The 22270-nt window shown below is 38.2% G+C and overlaps 1 protein-coding gene across 1 annotated transcript in view; it reads right to left on the bottom strand.

Moving 5' to 3' along the window:
- The window catches only part of LOC132992413 (ephrin type-A receptor 5), a 51447-nt gene extending 30361 nt beyond the window's left edge, over positions 1–21086 (bottom strand). Inside the window, exons 1-3 of the mRNA XM_061061673.1 lie at positions 20804–21086; positions 15957–16021; positions 8917–9637 (exon numbers count right to left, since the gene is read on the bottom strand). Coding sequence (XP_060917656.1) covers positions 8917–9637; positions 15957–16021; positions 20804–20903 — 886 coding nt within the window. The 5' untranslated portion in view covers positions 20904–21086. The remainder of the gene's footprint in view (positions 1–8916; positions 9638–15956; positions 16022–20803) is intronic.
- Positions 21087–22270: the final 1184 nt, after the last annotated feature.

Raw genomic sequence — 22270 nt, 5'->3', positions numbered from 1 at the left:
ACAAGCATCCTTTTCTAATTGGAAACATGTTGATTTATATGACTGGCTGTCATGTGGTGAGATTAAAGACAGTAAGGCAGACAGAGAAATACAAACCAGATGGGGAGGGGGGGTACAAAACAAAAGTTTGACGTTACTGCAATATACTGTGTATAAAAATCAAAATCTATAGGAAAACACAAAGAAAGATATGAAACTAATAAAAGGGTCACACTCACAACACAAAGTATTTATTGTGTGTGACACTGGTATGTTGTACTTCAGGGTTTTTGTCAGTTTATTCAACATATTGATACAACAAGACACCGTTTTAATGTCATTCTGCTGGTTTTTGAGGTTGTAAGTTGTATAAATGAATCTGATGATTCATTATTATTATTATTATCAACACACAGCCAAGTTTGTTATGTAATGTTTTAAATTCATATCTTAGCTCATGTCTACTATTCATGAGCACCACTGGTTATATCACACATTCATTCATCTCTTCTCTTCAACCTATACCACTCCCCTTACTACTTCCCACGTCTACCTGCTCTGGTGATCAGCTGATTATGGACGTTTTTTCTTTCACAACCTCTCTCAACCAATCATCCTGCTGCTGCCAAATGCTAAACTCGTTCTCTCTCTTCCACAGTCACTCTCTCTTTTCAATGCAACCGCTGCAACCCTCCTCCGCCCCAGTCACCTCCATGCCAGCTCAGCCGAGTCCAGATTCAGGCTCAGAAACCCACTCCTCATCATAGCCTCCATTCCTCTTCACCACCACCAGTGTCTAGACTCCACATGGGGATATCCTATCCCGCTGTCGGCCTCATTACCCCTCCGAGTACATGAAGTCATCACGATGGAGTCTAATCCCCAAAGACTTTGCACATTTAATTCTAAATTGTTGCACGTTTAATTGTTAAATAAATAATTGTCCATTCTCAATTAAGTCTCTCCTGATTGTAATACCTTTATTACACTTCACCAAGTTACGCGGTACACCCCTTCATTTTCTTTACCTTTAGTATTTCCTCAAACTGATCACATCTGATCCTTGAACGGATCTAGAAATAAAGCAAATGAATTTGAGAATTTAAAGTCAAAATAACTTGTTTATTGTGAGTGTGCAATTTTTACATGCTGGGTTATTTCCACTCAATCAACTTTTAGGACTGACTGAATGTAGGACACTTTGACTGAGGGCCAAGTGATAACTTACCACCTGGAAAGAACTACTGAGTGAGTTTACCTAAAGCTGTCCCTTAATGTTAAATAACCTCATAATTAACTAAATTACAGTACTAAGTACATGTTTTTGAATTAATATAATGATGTACTCCACTGAATATCAAACAAAAATCTGAAATGAGAAAAAAACGGCCCAAATGTCAAATGGCTCTATATGTGACATTACACTTATATTCAGTCTTTCCTGCCTCTTTTTCAGCTGTACACAGACACAGCAGGGCTGACATAAGAGTAAACTATGGCCGAAGAAACATAGAAATGGTAAAGCTTAATTTCAATACAATGGATATTTTGTTACCAGATACTATTGTGAACTAATAAACCAAGTCAGGAAACACAGTAAATATCCTGTTCCTGTATTTGTCCCACAGTGAGCTACTGGACAAAGTAATATAAACAGAGTATCTGTGTGTGTGTGTGTGTGTGTGTGTGTGTGTGTGTGTGTGTGTGTGTGTGTGTGTGCCTATTTGTATTTGGGTGCATGAATGAGGATGTCCTACCGTCACCTATTATTGTTGTATTACTGTGCCTGTATGCGTTTTCCAATGGGCATGTGTTTGTTCAAATGCAAGCTCACATTTGTTTATGCCTCTGTGTGAACACAAACAAAGCCGAGTGATAATACCATAACAATAAACAATCAAGTCAATGGGGGTTTTCCTGTTTGCTGGATGGCAGAGGAGGTCATTGTTGAGCACCCATTTCTTCTCACAATCAGGCCTCTAGAAAATACCAAGCGGTTAAAAAGGTCCCAACAAGCTTTCAAACATAAACCAAATCATTTCCCTTGTAAAAGTCGAGTGATCAAGATTAACTATGAGCAATATATCATCGTGACAAATCAAGTGCCAACTCATGCTGATAAACCAACATCAAACCATTGGACCATAGCTACGAGTAAACTGTAAATATAACATGCACTGACACTCATTTACTTATTGCAACAGCAATTGACCCACAACTTAGAACATAAATTGCAAGCAATCACATAGGTCAGGATCTCAATGACATTATTATTACTCCAGAGACATTTGATGTCTAATTGGTTGAGGTCTATAAGTGAAATGCTTGCACATGAAACTGGTTTTGAATCAAATAAGCTTTATTTTGTATGTTTAAAAACGTATTACAAAAGCGTGTGCATATGTTATATGCATATACACACGCTGTTAGAGTACATTCAATTAATCGTATATATGATATGCTTAGTATTAAAGAACAGTACTGTTCTTTATGCAATAAAACACCTATGAAATTAGCAGCATGAGTTAGAAATGTAAATGTAAATAGAAAGGAAAATTTCATAACAGCAATGAGATACCAACAATGTCATCCAAAAAACACAGGTCATCTGACCTAATTAACAGTGAATTGTCCATAACCTGCCACATCCACCACTGTCTTGGACTCTAGAAATATCCATGTTTTCATGGAAAGAAGCTTGCTATGCTAAATGAATCATTGTATTAATATTTCACCAACTGCAGAAATGTGTGTGTGTGTGTTTTCTGTATGTTCAGTTTGCTCTGGTATTACTGTGAGGACACTGTGAATTGCCTACATTTCTCTTTAAAAGAGATTTTTAAGGGTTTATGTCTTGGTTTTACTGATGAGGTTATAACAAGGTTGACTTAAAGCTATGCAAGTCACCTTTCGTGTTTGCTTTGACTAGTGTTAGGATTTAGGCCATGTCCTTCGATGTCATTAAAGCTCCTCACAAGTATAGAAAAGCATGTGAATGTGTGAGCATGTTACTGTAGCAGGGGGAGGGTAAAAGGGAGGAAGCACTTCTGGGAAACTCAGTTTACCCAACAAGCACTCAGGAAGCACTTTAGTTGTCATGACAGCATCACCATGGTGAGATGACGGGATGATGGAGGTGGGGGGGGGGGGGGGGGGGGGGGGGGGGAAGAGATGGAGGGGAGAGAGACATGCAGGAGGGGAGAACAGAAAGAGAGTGTCGTGAAAGAAGCCATCAGCAGCTTCCAGTTGAATAAGATCTAAAAGATGAATGGTCTCTGCAATAAACCCAGCTGATTCATATATATCAGGAGAAGATGGAATCAAAAAGCTTCCTGCCAATTGCATATTTTTGGAATATAATTGAACATGATGTTGTGGGCAACTCCTGGATGACATCATTTTTATGTTTGTAAAGTTTTCTGAATACTGTTCAACTTAAGTTATTTTAAAAAGGCATATCTTAATAAATGCATGTGGAGCAATCGTCTACTCTGTGGTATCAGTAGCTACCTTTAACTTCAAAGGTACCTGTTTATGATGGTTGTTATATGAGAAAAATGAATTACAAAGTGAAAGAAAGCTAACTTTTATTTCTTTAAAAAAAATATTTCTTAAAATAATTGAAATTGAAATGTAACGTTTTATCATTCATCTATTTTTGTTTTGACATAAAGTTGTTCATCAATAAGTTATTTAATCAAAAAAACAAAATACAAAAAATAAAGAAACCCAATGCATGGTGGGGTCAAATTCCAGAACCCTATGACCACATTAAGGTCATCAAATTCAAAAGCAATCGCATTCATGACCTTATTGTTTTATGCAAGGGGCCGTACCGTTTTAACCACACCATCAACCACAAGCCCAAAGCTTCTAGTGTGGTTCACTTTTTCGCCCCTTTCATAATTCCCTCAAGAAGGCAGACAGAGAGCTTCCTCACATAACTACATCAGTGAGACAGGTTCTGATGGAAGCACCACCGCCATGACCAAATTGAGTTTGACATATGCTGCAGTGACGTCTGACAGGCAGGCAAACATAGAGGAGGAATATCCAGGGAACCCTGGCACCGAAACAAAGTATCGTCGAGGGAAATCCAGCTCCTCCTATGACACACTTAGAAGGCACTCTTTAGAAAAAAGGTATTGCGAGAACAACCTGACCAATTTATTTTAATTGGGGATGCAGTTGTGCTAATTTTCATTTCAATTCCTCAACTATCATAGTTTTTCCTCTTTTCTGCATACCCCTACCACCCAACCCCCACAAAAGTGCCCATCTTTACACCTGCCTGTCATACATCACACAACTGTCATTCCCAGAATCTATTCAGCATTTCATTATTCTTACCAATGTGGCATTCAGCTTCAATCCCATTATTGCAATATTTACGAAAGCCCCTATTCCATTTTTCAAAGTTTAAATTTAGACAAAGTTCCAATATTCAGCAAGCAATCCCGAAAAGTGAATCCATTATTCTGGAAGGTAGTTTGGCTTTTTCACTATCATGAAATACAAATTTAAACTAATTATTACATCATAAAAGCAACCCGCTCTCAATCAACCCTGGGTATATCATTTCAACTCTATATTTAGCTCTAAAATTCCATCATTCAAAGCTTTGTTGTCTGTCTTCTAAGATTTACTTTTTTTTTTTTTTTAACATTTATAATATTGATGTAATTTTATTAAAAAATGAAGTAAAGAAGTTAAAAAGTTAAAGGTAAATTGTGATATGAATATAACATTTTCAGATCATCACATCATTATAAAAAGTATGGTTATATGTTGATATAAAATTGAAGTTTGTTGTATTATTGCTGTTCTTATCTTTTTAAGGTTTAATACTAACTACACAGTACACATGTGTGTAAATGAACTGCTCAGTTAAGTTATGGCTTGAATGATGTAAACCTAGAAGTGATCTGACTAACTTTAGTTCCATGAATCCACATTCAATAAAATGATCATTCTTAAATTGTATGAAGTCATTTTCCTTACAGCCTTTTCAGTCATCATTCAACCAAAGTACTTTTTTGAGGCCACACTCAATCTACAATGCCCCACTTCTGATCTTTCTCTTCATCCATCTGCCTACTTCCCTCCTCAGTTATCCTTCATCTGTCGCTATCACCACTGAAACAACACCCATCCGTCTCTCTGTCTCTCTGACCTCACACCCTGTGGGGAGAAATCCTCTAATTTATCTTTGTCCCCTTGATTTGCCACCATGTCTCACTGTTACCCCCCCCCCTCCCACATCCTTCCATCCATCCATCTACCCAGTGGTTTACTCCCCATCCTCGACTATTCTGTCTTTTCTGTCTTGCCGAGGTGACAGTGCTGCAGGCTTCAACCAATTATCCTCGCTAAAGTACAGAGCCTACTACATCTATACATCTTACACAACAACATACAATTTATTTAGATGTTATCTGACACTATATAACCTCTGGTAGTGCAGTCCTGTCCAAAGAACAGAAGAACTATAGGCAAGATAGAAAAACGATTCTACTTCTGACAAAGTCAAAACAGAGTGTTTTTTCTAGAGATTTAGAAAACCTGGAGAGAGGGGACTTAAAGTCTTATATTGAGATGAAAAAACATAAATGTATCTTCATATTTTAATACAGAAGAAGAGAATTGTGGAATTGTGAAGACCATATGAAACTGAAAGAGAAATGGATGGGACAGCAGTAATCATTGGACAGTAAAAGCAAGAAAAGGTGATAAGAAGTTCTGTCCTACATTCACAGAGGCTGTGTTAAATCATGCTCGACTAGGCAGCACTACAGCCAGGAACCAACACACATATTCAAACATTTCTCTGTCCCACACACATTGTACCTGCAACCCACTTATTCACAGTCTATATGAACACTAGGATGCTTAATAACCCAATTTCATTTGAGCCTTTTAAGTTGGTCCATTAAGAATGCCGCCTGCCTTTTTTTCCCCAAGCTCTACAGTTTTTAGCACACTGACATTCACTGAGTGGGCAAAATAGGCACTAAGAGTTGAAATTAAGTAACTACACTGAGTGCAGTTTCTCATAACCAAATCAGCAGGTGTTCAGAACTTCCAGATCAGAAAAGGCCACCAGAAACCATCCCCCCCCCCCCCCCCCCCCCCGAAAAAGAAAAGAGACTTAATACATAACCGCTCACAGTATGGATCCCAGCCTCTCAGGATTTAACACTTCTCAGATATAAGTGACTGAAATGCACATGAAAAAGAGTTCTCTAAAGCAGCTAAAACATGTGCTTTACTAAGCTGAAATAGAGGACACCCTGCCATGTTTTCCTCTGTAGACAGTTTCAAAAGGCTCATTTCAATCTCATATTCATGGAAGCTAAAACTGATTTACTTTCTTAGTTTCATATAATTGCTGGGTATGTGTTTACTCTGACAGCTTACAGTTATTTTTTTTTTCCACTTCATTTCGCATATGGACTATGATTAAAAAATGTTTTTCCCATGAGCACTGGTTATTTTTTTTTTTATTCTACAACATTTAACCACATGAAAAAAGATTTGCATATCAAACAAACACATCTTCCTGGAAAGCAAAACACACAGAAACTCATTAAAATGAAAATATGTTCAACCTTCTTTAACCTTAAAATGTTGTTCCTTTGGAAAAGGACAGTAAAAACATGCCTAAAGGCTTACTGTCAGCATAATGCAAGACATGGGGGCTGGGAAAGATTTTTATCAGCACTGTTTAACTCACACCCTTTTTTGTAAAGAATGAAAGGGTTTAGCCTTTAGAACATATTCAACAAGAGAGAGTATAGACTCAGTTTTGTGTTTCTTAATAGCAATAGCTTCATACCAACTTAGGAACAACTAAACTAAGAGGGATCTGCACATTCATGCATGAAGATCTCAATCCAGGAAACCATGTTTCTTTACTCCAAAAACATGAATACATGATGACATTACTTTTTATAAAAGCATTGTACGTATGGTGAAATTCTTAACACTTTATGCTATTTAATAAAGTTAACACATGTTTATTTTTACACGTCTGTTTAGAACAGGATTCTCATGCAGTGATCCTATGTATAGTGCTCAACACCTTCCATAATAGAGCAATACAATGCAGTTTGTCCTTTTTTAAACTCTGCAGGATAACCTGTTGTTACACAGTACAGGTGTACAGTTAACACACAGGGTTAAAAAAATCATTCTGGCAGTAACAACATCCTGTACTGTCAGCAACAGATCAAACGCAGTGTGACTCTACAGTCTGTGGCAGTACGACTCCAGGCAGGCCAGTGGCATACTGACAGCTACTTCTTAATGATCTCCCCACAGAGACTCAATCCCTGACAAGGTTAACCTTGAGATAATGCACAGTTTGTTACAAAGATTATACGTTTAACAATTTCATTATAAAAGACACAATGACATCTTGTTTCTTAAAGGCCAGGATTTAATGATTCATCTCTCTAAGGTATTCTAATTGAAAATAATGTAAAATATAACGCCAAGAAACCAAAACCTTTTTTCTCCTCCTCTTACACTCAAACATACAAAGTGTCCAATGTATGCACTAAAGATCTCAAAATGTTGTTGTGTTTGTATCCGACATTTAAAAGAACTAAACAAATTGTTTTTGGTAAAGCTGAAACTGCAGAGGGAAGGAATATTTCATGCTACTCATAGGGTTAACATAAATCCAGGTTATTATCGCAATTTCACAGTCACTCATAAATTAGAAAAAAAGATATCACTGCATGTACCATTTAAAGCAACAATAAGTAACTTTTCCAATTTAAAACAGTAGTTTCAAAGGTCGGTTTAATAGCACAATAACTGTCAACAGGGAGAATGGTTTCTCTCCAGTCTGCACAGCCTGAACGATGTTTACTGCAGTATATGTAACTTTGGCAGCGGGCCCAGGTCATCTTGCATGTGCTGTCGACTTTACGGCACTAGCTGACACACAGCTACCTCCAGTTACGAAAATAGATCATTTAGGCTGTCTCTCAAATTGACAGAGGAAGCAGGAAGAAGAGACAAAGAGAGAGTGACCGGGCAAGAATCGTTATCGTTGCCATAGTCCTCATGTTAAGCAGCTTTACTGATGTCCAGAAAGTCATCTAACCCAAGTTACGTCTCAAGTTTGCAAACAAAATGCATCAGAAAGATGTCTCTTTGCTTGTCGGTCTTCAAGTTAGATTTATACTTGGAACCTTAAAAACCTTTTCACTAATCAAACTCAACTAGCATAATAATTTAACTTATACAATACAGCCATTTACCCACAGCCCATGGATGACATGGCAACACTTAAATCCACATACTCCACATGTAAACAGTTTGCCATCAACAGGCTGTAGACGCTGAGTGGGATCAGCTCTCTCCAATGCTGTGTGTCAGCGTTACATATTTCCACTTTGATAGACTCCACAGTGCAATCTTTAAAATTGAGAAATGTAAGGACAGCACAGGGGAAGATTGGAGAAGACTGAAGGAGAGAAAAACAGGGGAGGACTGCGCGCCTGTAGAAAAGGCAGTTAAGGTCGGCAATGGGGAATGTTTGGGCTCGAGTCAGAGAAGAGCAGAGTCTGTAGAGCAGCAAAGTGCTGCAGGGCTCGGGGGAATACCCTCCACTAAAGGAAGGGAGAAACACACACACACACACACACACAGTCAGAAACACTCAAAGACTAAACAGACCCAAGCACACACACAAGCACACAATACTAAAAACAAACACAGGCATGGATATAAAAATAAACAAACAGGGTGAAGGTAGCAACCGACAGGAAACACAAGCACAAACCCCGAAATGTGAACACTAGATTTAGGATGCGCAAATTCTCACAATAAAGAACACGTTTGGTTTTCTTGCTTAATGAATGTAGCTTTCTAATATGAATGCATTCATCAATAGATCTTGATTAAGCATCTAATTTCTCCTCTTACCTTGACATGAGCCGTTAATTTCCTCAAATCCCGGCTGGCACACGCACTTCCCAATAGGCACCAGCCATTCTCCCTCAGTGCTGCAATGCATCCTTGGAGGCTCATATAAAGGCAGGGAGTTATTGACACAGTGCCCCACCACTTCCACCAGCTGCGAGGCCTCGGAACCCGGGATGGTGTCTGGAAACTCGGCCAAACTCTTCACCAGAAAGGGGCAGCGTTTGTAGAAAACACGTACCGAGACTAAAGCGATACAGGCCCCCAGATCCTGAAACGCCAGGTAGAAACCTTTCCGGATCAAGGGACCTAAATCCCGGACTTCAGTGTTGAGCTTCATCACACGATCCCCCAGGTCCAGCTCAGTAAAGCTCTCGTCAGCTGCTATTGTGTCCACTTTAATATATCTACTCTCCTTCATTGCCCGGTCCTCCTCTTCTGTCATCCCTGTTCCATCTCTCATTTCTCCGTACTCCATTTCATCCTCATCGCCGTCTGTTTCGTAGTAGTACATATTAAACGTCTCTTTGCAGGTCCCCACGCCCCCAGGGAGGCTGTTGCAGTCTCTTAGAGTGAACTTGAGCTCGATGAAGACCCTCTGAGCTCCCTCAGTCAGGATCCAGTTGGTGTGGAGCCAGTTGTTCTGGTTCTGCTCCATGACCCGGCACACTTGGTAGGTGTGGATGGGGGCATAGTCCTCGTCTACCTCGCCGATCTCCTCCCACTGAGACAGGAAAAGAGGAAGATGAATAAAAAATTGAAAAAACAACAGAAACAATTGCTGACCTTTGATAACAGGTAAGAAGAGCTGGATTGGACAGTGGTGGATTAAATGACTTCCATTACTTATGTCAAAGTCCTCAGCTTTTATAATAATAATAATAATAATAATAATAATAATAATAATAATAATAATAATAAAGTTTATTTATAAAGCACTTATCAAAACCAACGTCACAAAGTGCTTTACAGAAAAAAGAAAAAATCCCAACACTCAAATACACAACAATAAAATCCTATTAAAAGCATGAAAAATAAAACAACAGTGCAGCAATCATCCAATTAACAGAGAAAAAGGGAAAACAACCGAGACAAAGACTGGCTAAAGTTAACAGTAAAACAAATTAAACATCCTGGATGAAACAAGGATCGTGAGAAGGCCTTATGATAAAAAATGGGTTTTTAAAAGTGATTTAAAAGAAGACACTGATGTAGCTAGTCTGAGATTACAGTAAACATTCAAATCAAAAAGCATTTTTTCATAAAGGCTATTGAAGAAATAGTCGTAGTTGGCCTGATTATGTGTGACATTGGATTAAAAGCACTGATATACCAATGTGGTAGCATCTTTTCACCGTTAAACAGAAGCTATTAGGAAGGTGGTTCCCAACCTAGAGGTAATAAGAGCAATCTGAGTGATCAAAAAATGATTAATGAGGCAGCAAAACAAACAACAAAGTTGAGATACAACAAAAGATAGAACTGCTAACACCATGTATTGTGATTATGTAACATTCATGTTAAATCACAATGTAAAAAAAAAGAAAAGAAGAAGCTAGACAGATATTAGTACAGTAAGAAGTACAAAGGTGTGGCTCAGTCCAGGAAGAAAGCATTAACATTGTTTCACATCAGTCAAGACAGTAACAAACTGGTCAGGAGAAGTGAAGACTGTCAGGATGAGCTGTGACCAAAGAAATACTGCTCCTTCTATCTCTCTTGTCAACCCTGCATTCAGTGGGTTTTTTTTATTTTTACATTGCTTATTAAACAATCGAGTGAAAATATGTATTAAAAATAACTAACTTGTGAAAATCTCAAAAATGTTTTCTAAAATTTCCTCCTTCTTCCCAAAACTTCTAACGAGCCGGATGAAACCTGCTGTTGGGCCGGTTTTGGAGGGCGGGTCCTAAGTTTGACACCCCCAGCTTTCTGGATGAGTATGGTGTCAAATTGTGTGTGTGTGTGTGTGTGTGTGTGTGTGTGTGTGTGTGTGTGTGTGTGTGTGTATAATCCCCATCCCTTCCACCTCATTGTCTCCTTTAGCAACAGACAGAAAGACTAGATAGTGTTAGAGGGTACATATATATGCCTTCCTGAAAATGGGCAGGAGTTCTTGTCAGCAGAAAAAAGAATTAACATACACATTAAGGTGGGTTGTTGTACGTAGGCCTAGTGTGTGTGTGTGTGTGTGTGTGTGTGTGTGTGTGTGTGTGTGTATATGTAAATTATTCTGTCAGAGTCCAGGCTTGTGCTTGTGTGTGTGTGTGTGTGTGTGTGTGTGTGTGTGTGTGTGTGTGTGAGTGTCTGCATCCATACCTATGTGAGTGTCAGACAGCTGCATTAATTCCCTCTGCAGGTCTCCAGGGACGTGGCTATTATCTGCATCACTAGCACTCTCCCGTGGCTAATACAGGCGCTTCATCATGTCACCATAATATGGCCAGAGGGACCAGACTATGATCTGGTGTTATAGCTTAATAGCCCGTATTAGTCAATGCTTTCTGTAGCAGTTGTGAACAACCTTCTGTCTTTTCCCTTTTTCGTTCTTCTCCCTGTCTTGTTCTCAAATTGTGTTTTTTCTCTGCCTTTTCATTTTTGATCATTATCCAGCTCAGAATTGTAAATGAATGAAGACATTTTAAAAGGTTCATTAGACATTATGTGTTGCACATTGTTCAGTGTTCCTTAGCTTCTTTAATCGTGTTTATTTGTGCACTTGTCTTTTACAGGACAGACTGAAGTTTGAAAACAAAAGTGGCTGTTTTGGAGCTGACAGTTTAAGAACAAAGGTAACTGGTAATAAAAGTTCTTCATATCTGATCTTTGTGTGCCTGTTTTAGCCGAGTCTCTGTCTTCCCAGACTTCAGTCAGTCCCAGTGCAGACATTAAGCCTCTTACTGGTTAGATCACACAGATCCAGCAGCCTGTTCTGAGATTTACACAGCTTAACACAAACACAATCACACACATATATCACACACATATACATACGCACACACACAAAGACACATACACACCCAAACCATTACTGGTAGCACAGCAAGGAGTTCAATAGACGATCCTCTCTAGTATTCCCTGGGACAAAGTGGGTTCATTTGTTTTAAAATGTGGTTTACAACTCTGCAGCTCTAACAGGGTTTGATTACCTGATGTTGATGCCATATGACATCTGTTTTAGCTTATCATTTATTATTATATATGATCCATTGAAATGTAAATACCCCATGATATGAGCAGTAAAAGGAACACTTCAAATAACGCAATGCTAGTCTTTGCTTTGCATGTGCCAGTAAATTAATTATAGTTTAAAATAAGATTCTGTAGCAAGAACTCTGACTTCTTAAGTGAAGGACTCTTATTTAAGAAGGCTGATTCTGGAAAAAGGAATAGTTTTCTTCGAAGGAACTGCTCTTAAAGGAGTTCAAGTGCCTGTCTGAAAGAGTTCTTAAAGGATACTGTACATGGTGTTAGGCATTAGGGCCCCTGAAGGTTAAATGTTAAGCTTTAAGCTACATACTAACACTACAGGGTCAAGACCACCCATGTTAGAGTGAATTGGCAAAATGGTAACTTTAACAGAAACAACGCTTTGTTACCTTTTTATTTAACACTACCATTTATTTCTGCTTTGCCTTTTCATCTCTCAATGACTCTGTAAAGTTAGTCACGTTCTTTTTAATTTAAAAAAAAATGGAATAGTAATATCTTGACTTCATTCACCTTCTTCAATGCAGTTCACACAACCTATTCTTCTCTCATATACCAAGAAACAGTGATGTGATTTGCATCAGGAAAAAAAAGCATATGTAAATATGTCATTTTGAATTACATGGTTGGAATGGCTAGTTTTGCTTTGCTCACTTGCAAGAATGTTATAAAATGCAAAACTCAAACATGATTAAGAATCTAGTTTCATTCTGAATTACAGATGGCACACAGTTCCAACAATAATACATTTTTACTGTCAATCCTTCCAGATCTTCTCATACTGTAAAGCCCTAGCACCTCTTTAATATCTGCGTGTTCTTTCCTTCACTTCCTGCCCTTTAACACTTTACTGTCGCTTAATAAGGTTTCCTTTTAAGTCATTTCCCCATCTTTTCTTCATCCATCTCAATCTCTAACATCCCCCTTCTTGGGCCTCATTTTACTGCCATGTCTATAATACATTTCTGGTTATGTATGTCCTCTATTCTTTCTTTAGTTATCCAATTTTATGTCTAACCCAGAAACACCGTTCAACCACATCCCCCCCTATATCTGTCTTCACTCAAAGCTTGACTTACTGTCATCTTCTTGTCCCCAATATCTTGCTTCCCTACCCTATTTTCTCTACTGTTGCACCTTTCTTATTCTCTCCATAATCTTTTCTTTCTTCTCCTCTCTGTCAATTGAATCACCTACATTGTACAGTTCTGTTGTACCGGAAAAAAAATTATCTGCTGAATAGCATGAGCTGCAGCACCACAAACATGTATGAGTTGTTCTTTATTGATTGAATTATTCAGATATATTTTCCTTTTTACTTCGTCTTTTCCTTCCCTCACGTTTCACATATGATTCCCTGTGTGTATTTTATATTCCAAAGACTAGTCTTGAGTGTTTCCTGTTTCATTTTGTAGTTTGTTCCTCTTGTGCTTCTGGTTTAGTTTTACTTCCTGCTCTTAAGTGTTTCCGATTTTTTTCTCTTCAATGTAATGTATAGTTTCAAGTATATTTTAATTCAGTTTCAAACAAAATAATTCAATTTCAAATTATGCTATTTATTCACACTAAGTCAAACTATGTGATTTAAATTCTAACAAGTTGAGCAATTCAATTAACAATACACACATTTCTGTCTATAGTTTTCCTCCAATTTGATTTCCCATTGTTTACTTGTGTCCTTGTCCCTTCTATCTTGTGTCAGTTTGTCATCAATCCTTCCTGTGTTCATGTATGCTTGTGTATTTTCCTCAGAATGTCAACAAAAGAGCGGAGAACAACATACTGGCTAAAACATAATGCAGCCGTTGAATTATGTGCACGGAGATCGTAGCAGTCGCACGCATACGCTCCTTACACTGTGCAGCAGTCACGGTATATAAACGTCACTGAGGTGAATTCAATTGGCTCGAGGTGAATTCTCCGGAGAATATCCTGCTGCATTCTCACTTTTTATCTTTTCAGGAGTTTTCTGCCAGTGTGAAACCCCTATTAGTCTGCAATTGGGGCCTCTACCTTTTTGTTTAATCTCCAACCTGTGACACTAAGCAAATACTAGTCAAGCTGTTTAAAAGCATTTCCCTTTCCTTGTCTTCATTTCAAGCCAACATGTCAGTGTCATACTGTTCATTGATATATGTACTGTAGTTTCCAGGACATCATTTCAAGGTCATCTATACAATTCTCAATCATTCTCAAATTCTTTATTTCAATCAATTTCCTGTGTTGCTTGAATGTATGTATGAAGAACATTCAAAGCACACATTGGGAGAGGAAAGCAGTGCACAGAAGATGGTGAGGTGAGACAAAAAAGATGACAGAAAATAAGAGGACAGGGAGAGGGGAAATAATGGTAAAGAAAGGATGTTTAACTGATTAGAACTAAGCCAGAAAAAAAGAAGAATGAGAGGGGAAATAATGAGGGGGGTGAAGGTGGGTGGATACGAGGGATGTAACGAACCATCTGGAACATGAAAAAAAAACAAAAAAAAAACTCTACTGTTGCCTAAACATCTTATTTAGCCAACAAATACTGCTGTTACTAAGTGTGTGTGATTGTTTGTGTGGAAAATATGCAAGAGTACCCCTTCAGATAGGGCTCTGTCATATAAATATTGAACTAGAGAATAATTAGAATAGCCAACAACAAAAACGCCTGTCATTTAAAATGCCAAGCATGGAGAACATTGTTTAGTGAAACATGTTTGTCATTTCACCAGACAATTAGTTCATTAGGGGGAAAAAGGACAATCACATTAATCCTATGCCTGTTGGAAAATAGCAGTTTAATAAGAAAAGATCCTTAAATATTCTTATCACATCTTTTGTTTTTTTCCCCCTCTACCACAAATTCAGTTATTTATGCAGTTGCATTGTAGGAACCACACACCATAATCACATCTTCATTAATATGATTGTGCATACGGCTGCTTTTGTCAGCACTATCTCTCCCATCTACATACCGCCACAGAATGTGTCGTGATTTGAATACCCGGCGCAGAGAAATACTTTATGGTCAGCACTATTTGGTCCGTCGTGTACAGCGGCATATTTGCCAACAGGAGTGATGATGATAGTAGTGATTTTACATGTGGATCAAATAGACACACAAATGAATTCCTTTTTTAATCAAACTACAGCACTATCAATCCCCTGGAGGATGGGATTTATTTGTATTCCCTCAGAAAGATTCAGCTATGACTTAATGTAATGCTAAAACTTCAGAATACACAAATTCTTTTTTTTTTTTTAATCAATTACAATATACTGTTCAACACTACTGAAAACTACTTTTCAATTCCAGGAAATCCTCTTCTAATCGGTCCTCCCCTTGGGAATGCTTGGAAGAGGAAACTGGATTGCTGGCTTGAGGATAATGTATTCCATGGTGACTTTCAATATCTTATTCATGAATTTAATTTATTCTGATAATGAACGGAGAATTCCTGGAAATAAAATGACCTTTATCCTAGGTTAAAAAATGATGAGTCTTAAGCGCAAAATTCATAAAGTTATTGGTGTTCTTTGTCATACACAGAAGTCGCCACCCCAACTCCTTCACTGTGCTATCAAGGTCATTTTTAGATGGACACAATTCTCTTTTCGATGTAGTTCTTTATTTGTTTTAATACACTTAGGTTAACACAAGCTGAATTATTCCTCATCTTTTCTCATCAAGTACATGGATATTAAAATACTACATATTTAAATAGCCTTCCTCAACCATATGTCTCCAAAAAGACAACCAATCAAGAAACAATGTCACTGTCATCACTGACAATCTAAAGATTCAGTTATCTTCCAATTCAACATTTAAAGGATTGGTCATAACTCACCCCATTCTTAGGATAGGCCACCCATCCAAGGTCTCCCATCACAGAGCGAGAATCCAGCAGGTTCACTGTTAAAGGATGAAAACAGGGGCAGTCCTTAGCATAGACAAACAACCAATCAAGACATTGAAACAAAACAGGACATAACTGATTATTGCTCATTCTGTCATCCTTCTTCTAATACTTTTGTAGTACAGCACATTTGTGCATCTTGTTGACCAAAAACTGTAGCTTGACTTAACTCTCCAACACTCCTCTCAGCTCATATTGATCCATTCAAATTCTCCTTCCTCAGACTCTCAGATGAAAGCTGTCAAGAGCAATTACCTGACCATCGCACTCCTCAAAGCATGTTTTCATCTTTTCATGTACAACACTGGAGACAGTCTCTTGATTCCCAAATACTTAAACAGATTCTTGTCAAAAGTGCATCCAAGGGTGAAGCTTATTGATTTATTTGGAAGGAAAATTAAAGCAGCACACATGATGCTTCGTCACAAATGGGTTATCAACATAGAGCTCTGCTGAACCCAGTTCAGCTTGAGGTCTGTTTATAATCTAAACATGTAGTTGTAAATTCATTTCAGTTTTCTTCAACACAAACATTTTGTGAAGAATCCTCAACAGCATTTCTACACTCTCGAGTACATCACATCAATGAGAATACGTTTTTTTGTTATTACATGCCGTCTTCCAAAAGCTTCAAAACCCTTCTGAGTTTGGCCTGACATAACAGGCACTTCATGAATACGATTCAATTTTTGTCAAGCCATAGTTCCAATAGTTCTTTGTCTCATCATTAATAACATGTGGCTTGTTATTGTGTCCTACAAAGTGTATACTCGAGAAATGAAGTAGAAAGAATCATTTATAACACTTTCAAGGTTTAGGACTTCAGTAAATGGGAACAGATTAAGTTTTAGAAATGAGTAAAAGCCACATATTAAAGTTAAATTGTATCAGTACATGTTTTAAAATCTCTTTATATAACTCTCTCCTGTGTGTTTCATCACCCAGCCTCATGAGGTGTTCACTTGTAAATTCACTTTTTTATGAACATTATTTACGCTACATTCTAAAAATAATATTAATAGGCTGTGTTCATCTATTCTTTTCACTAATATAATCACTAATATATATGTTGGTTGACGATAATATTAACATCTTTCAAACTTGTTGCACTAAACTGACAAATACTGGGATGAAACTGTAAACAGACTCACAAAAAAACAATGAAAGTTTTTCCTATGTGTGATAGTTATTTTCTCATAAAATCATTATTCAAATACATGCCAATTACTAGTTTTGTCTTTGTCTGGTCTGAGCCTACTGGTCTTGATTTGAACCTATTTACTGGATATAACGTTGGGGATTTAGCATGTTTGTTCTTGTTACAGGGACTGGTGATGTGAGACATTCATGCGGTGGAGTATAAACTGGGCTTTAAAATGTTTTAAACTTTTCTCCTTATCTCTAGTAAAGCATCGCACATCAGCAGGCTCTGCTCTGTATTTTGCCTAAACCCTTTTCAGTGAGATATCTGGGCACTATAAAAATGACAAATACCTTTTTGCCACTGTTTTATGCAGAAGCAGCAAAAGATGTTTCCTCAAAAACATTTTCTTAACTCTTAACACAATGAAGTTCAAACTCGAATACTCGAAGATTCAATCAGTCATTGACAAGTTTTATGTCCTCTCCCTGTCCTTAGCCAGCTGTTCACTTCAATATATCCAAACACACGTCCAGTCCTGTACGTTATAAAACAGCCGTTCCTCTTATCAAGCCTTCCCAAATGTCAACAAAAGAACTGACATCCTCAGAAAAGCAGAACAAGTGAGGTGAGTTCAGTCAGAGACACACTTGCTCTGCAATTTTCCTCACTATACACACACACACTATACACACACCATACACTCACACACACACAACTAGTCTTAACCTCTCCACTGCTCTGCTGAGAATAATAAAAAATGTCCTTAGGAGGCGATAAGACAACTAATTAGGCCATAAAGAAGAGATAAGTGATGCTGAACTAGATCATAAGGGGTATGTTACCACTTTCTCGCTCTCTCACTCGCTCTCTCTAAGGATGAAACCTCCGAACAAGAACACACTCAGCAGTCCCTATAATCAGAAAGTATTCTTTAAGTGATCCCCAGAGAATGAAAGAGGTGATTTTGTTTGTAAGTTTTTTTAAAATAAGTTCAAGAGTAGGTGTAATTTCAGGATGGTAAATGTGAAAAAAAAATTTAATTGATAACTGAATATTAGATCTGGCAGCCACAAGGCTACCTGAGTATTTGTTTTTTTCACTGCACATTATAGCACCCTAGCAGGTTATGGGTGCCAATATTAACCTGATGATCCCTGATCCCTTTTTGAAACCGTGCCTTTCATCCTAATTCTGAAGAAAAAAAGTTTAGAATGTAAAACTTGTAATTTACAAAACACATTAGCCTCTAACTCTACTTTAATGTGTCCCTGCCTTATGATTTACTGCAGCATTTACATGTTAGTTTGGATAGCTCAAGGCTCAGTGGCCTGCAAGACACAGGAAGGCCAGTAACCATGCACGTCTGAGCCATTTGCTATAATTTACTCATTTGTTAGATCGACAAATTACAAACAAAAAGCAAAGTCTAAAATGTAGGCTCCCACGATCTAGACACTCTTATTTAGTCAGACATTTTCAATCGAACACGATAACAACGTCTTAAATGGATGAGTCTGTGTCTGGCCTTGATCAAGATGCTCTCAGGATTAGATCTAAATAAAAATGTGTTAGCTTCAAGGCAGGATAATGATCAAGGTAGCACAATGGTACAGTTTTCTTTGTTATCATTCATTAGTTCCACTTCAGGATTCATTTCCTCTCTATCAGAGAGATGTAACAAGGGTGCATCAGAACTTTTCTCAGTTCAGCTCACAAACTTGCAAAAGATGAATGCAAGGCAAACTTTAACTTGAAAGAATGAGTATGAGGTAAATCCACTGCAGGATATCAGCATATTGTTACTCTCAAATTGAGACATGAATCTGAAAGTGGTTAAAGTCCCACATAACTCCAAGACATCAGAAGAAGTTGACATTTTGTCTAATATGACTTTTTTAAATTACTGTGAATGAGAGAATTGTTATTTGAACTGGTTCACCATCCTTTCAAATTAAGCATGCAATGCATGATTATCCCTGCAACGCAAATGTGCCAAATAATCAAAAATATGTTGAGTGGCAGCCCCTGGCAAAGCTTCTCAAGTTGTTTAACAGTTTTATATGATGTGCTGTTGAATAAAGTTTTTGGATTTCCTGTCACATTGACACTTTTGAAAAAGCAAACAGATTTGCATGTGCTGTGCCAATGCAAAACAAAAGATTGCGTTTTTTTCAGGACAGCAAAAAAAAAAACTCTCTTACAAATATGAACCTGATGTGAGCAATACATTTACCTTGTGTTTTCTTTTTCCTTTCTATAAAGCCTCTTGTCATTCACTGTACAATCCAGCGCACAAACTCATGATGCAGACTGCCATTGATGTATAATTCTTTAAGCCTTCACTTTGCTTTTAACAAGACTGTGAGAAACAAAATGTAAATGTATACATATATTAACTTGTTTCAATTGAATCGGACTGTTAAATATAATTCCAAGCTGCTTTGTGAAAATGTTTCACTCTTCTGCGAACCTTGTTTGTTAGAGTAAGTTGTATTTTATTCCATCTTACTCAAACTCTTAGATTGTTAAATTCATTGGGGGGGGGGGACACCAAATATAAAAGGTAACTTGGCTTAAAAAAAAAAAACACAATGCAAAACAATGCAAACCACTCAGGACCCCTCAATGCCCCGTGGTCACACTTTCAGAACCACTGTTGTGACTCTTGACGTTGTACGAATAAATCTGTCATGTGAAGAATAAGCAGGTGATGAATGCGCTGCCTCCCTCGGATAATGCTTTCTAATAGCCTCAAACAATGGCATTCATCCCATGCTATTAAAATGTTGCTCCGTCTGCGGACAATACCGTGGGAACAATAATTGCACCAGTTCAGTTGAGACTAACAATGATGAGGCTAGTTAACAATGTGCAACCCCAATGGTTTGCCAAATAAAACTCTTATTGATCCAAGTTACATCACTCTACCATATAGCCTATAACGCATTGTTAAAAGGCACTTTAACTGGCTTCACTGGTTAATGTTAAAATGATCATTTAGACACAGAATGTCAGACTACATCTGTAATCATACTAAAGAGGCATGAATAGAAATATCACAGCAACGTTTCTATTGTCTATATGTGAAGGTGTGGAACAATTCATGGGACGATAACATCTCAATGGCTCACTTGTATCCCCATATTTTAAAATTCCATTAAATGCTTTGAGGTGATTGTCAACTCAATACTTGAGCCCCCCCCCCCCCCCCCCCACGCTGCAAAGAAAACGCTTCAGACTAACCCACAGTGTTTTTAGCAGCGAGCTGTGCGTCTGTCTGCGCTGTTAAGTCCTCAAAGGACCAGATATCTGGAGACACTCGTGTTCCGTCCAAAGGTCCTTTCTTTTTTTTTTAGTTCAGCTTTCACAACTCACACTAATAAAGCGTCGGTGAAGACAGCTATCATGTGTATATTATCCTCAAATCAATTTTACAGGCGACCTATTTTTTCAGTCAAAGGTTGTCGGAGCCGTGTAGCCTGTCTAAAGGAGAGCCACGGTCTGGGGCACCAGAGGCAAAAGACAGACCTTTAACCGGTCAGACTTGTCAGTGCCCCCCCCCCCCCCCCCCCCCAAAAAAAACATAGTCGTGAACCAAGCAACGCTGTCACAGGCTTGTCTATGCGTGTTTTACCTTCATTTGCGGGAATGCACCACGCTCCAAGCAATGCCAGACTCCAAATCCACGTCCACGCCACCAGACGAATCCCAAAACTCCACCAGCGAGATTGCATGGCGCGTCCAGAAAACACAACCGGTAACAGGGGGGGGGGGGGGAGATTTGTCCTAAACGACAGCAACTTCAGTCAGCATAAAGCGGGATACCGTAAAGAAACCATTTGTTTCGTCACGCCTCCGCTTTAAGAGAAGGGAGCTCATACTAGGCGGCGGGGTAGATGAAGATATTGAGGATCTGTGTGCGCTCTGAATTTGGAGAGGCGGACAGCGCGCTGAGGGGCGGAGTGAAGCACAAGTCTCTCCAATCACTGAAGACCCTCCAACAGGTAAACCCCAGTGAGTGCTGCGGGACTCGTTTCTCCACATGACAAATAATTGCTGCACCCGTTACCATTTCCTAATGTCATTGTATCACTTTGTATTGCCTCTTACTTTTTCTTGAGCAGCATTTCTTCCCAGCACTCTCTTATTATGAAGTCCATTTTACAATACGCCAACACTGTTAAAAGACATGTTCAACTGCTGACCTCCTACCGCACAGCCCAATTCATGTTAGAGATTAAAGATTGTGTTATCAAGAAACCAAATTACAAACCAATGCAGTGTCCAAACTGCGTTAACATTGGAGATAGTAACCCGAACATGGAAAGTTTACTCAGTAGCATGAAAAAAGTTTCACCATTTTCCCCATGACACTGCAAATGACAAAGCTATCCTCCTCCAGTGATCAATAATATTTTAATTTAGTGGCTATAAAAAGTTTATAGAGAGAGGGCCATTGTAGATAAGGGTCAATGTTAATGATCATGTGTGCTGTGTCGTGGTCATAAAGCTGCACACCAGCACTAGGAAGAGACATGAAAAGCAACTGAAGTGGAACCCAGTGACACAATCAAGCGTAAGTAATTCATTGTCATATTGTGGTGAGCAAGATCTCCCTTTCCCACTCACTGCAGTTGCCTAAAGCTGTCCATACATTGTGGGATTTATTGGACGTCCTTAGGCAACATGACAACTGGAGCATCTTGCCATGTTGTGGCATTTTTCCTTTCTTCTTTTTATGATAACCATTGATGTTTCAAATATATGACAAACTTTCTCTCTTTTTTTTTTAAATCTTGTTTTGTAGAAAACGTGTGATATTATGCATAGTGTCTTTACACATAATTAATGAATGAAAATAAAAAAAGGTAATCAAATAGTGCAGAGAATGTTACATCACATGGGAAGAATAAATTCTGTACCAATAATTCAGTTTTTTTGTTGTTGTTGTAAAGGTGAACCACCTCATCCTGGTTTTTAAATAAGTTCCCCAGAAATACTTACTTACTTACACACGATATTTCAGTCTTCCCCATGGTTAAAAGTCTCTGAGAGCAGTGGAACTCTAAACTTGAGACAAAGCGATAGTAATTAAAAAAAT

This window comes from Labrus mixtus, chromosome 17 (genome assembly GCF_963584025.1).
Source record: "Labrus mixtus chromosome 17, fLabMix1.1, whole genome shotgun sequence".
NCBI lineage: Eukaryota > Metazoa > Chordata > Actinopteri > Labriformes > Labridae > Labrus > Labrus mixtus.
This window is presented reverse-complemented; position numbering and strand designations above follow the sequence as displayed.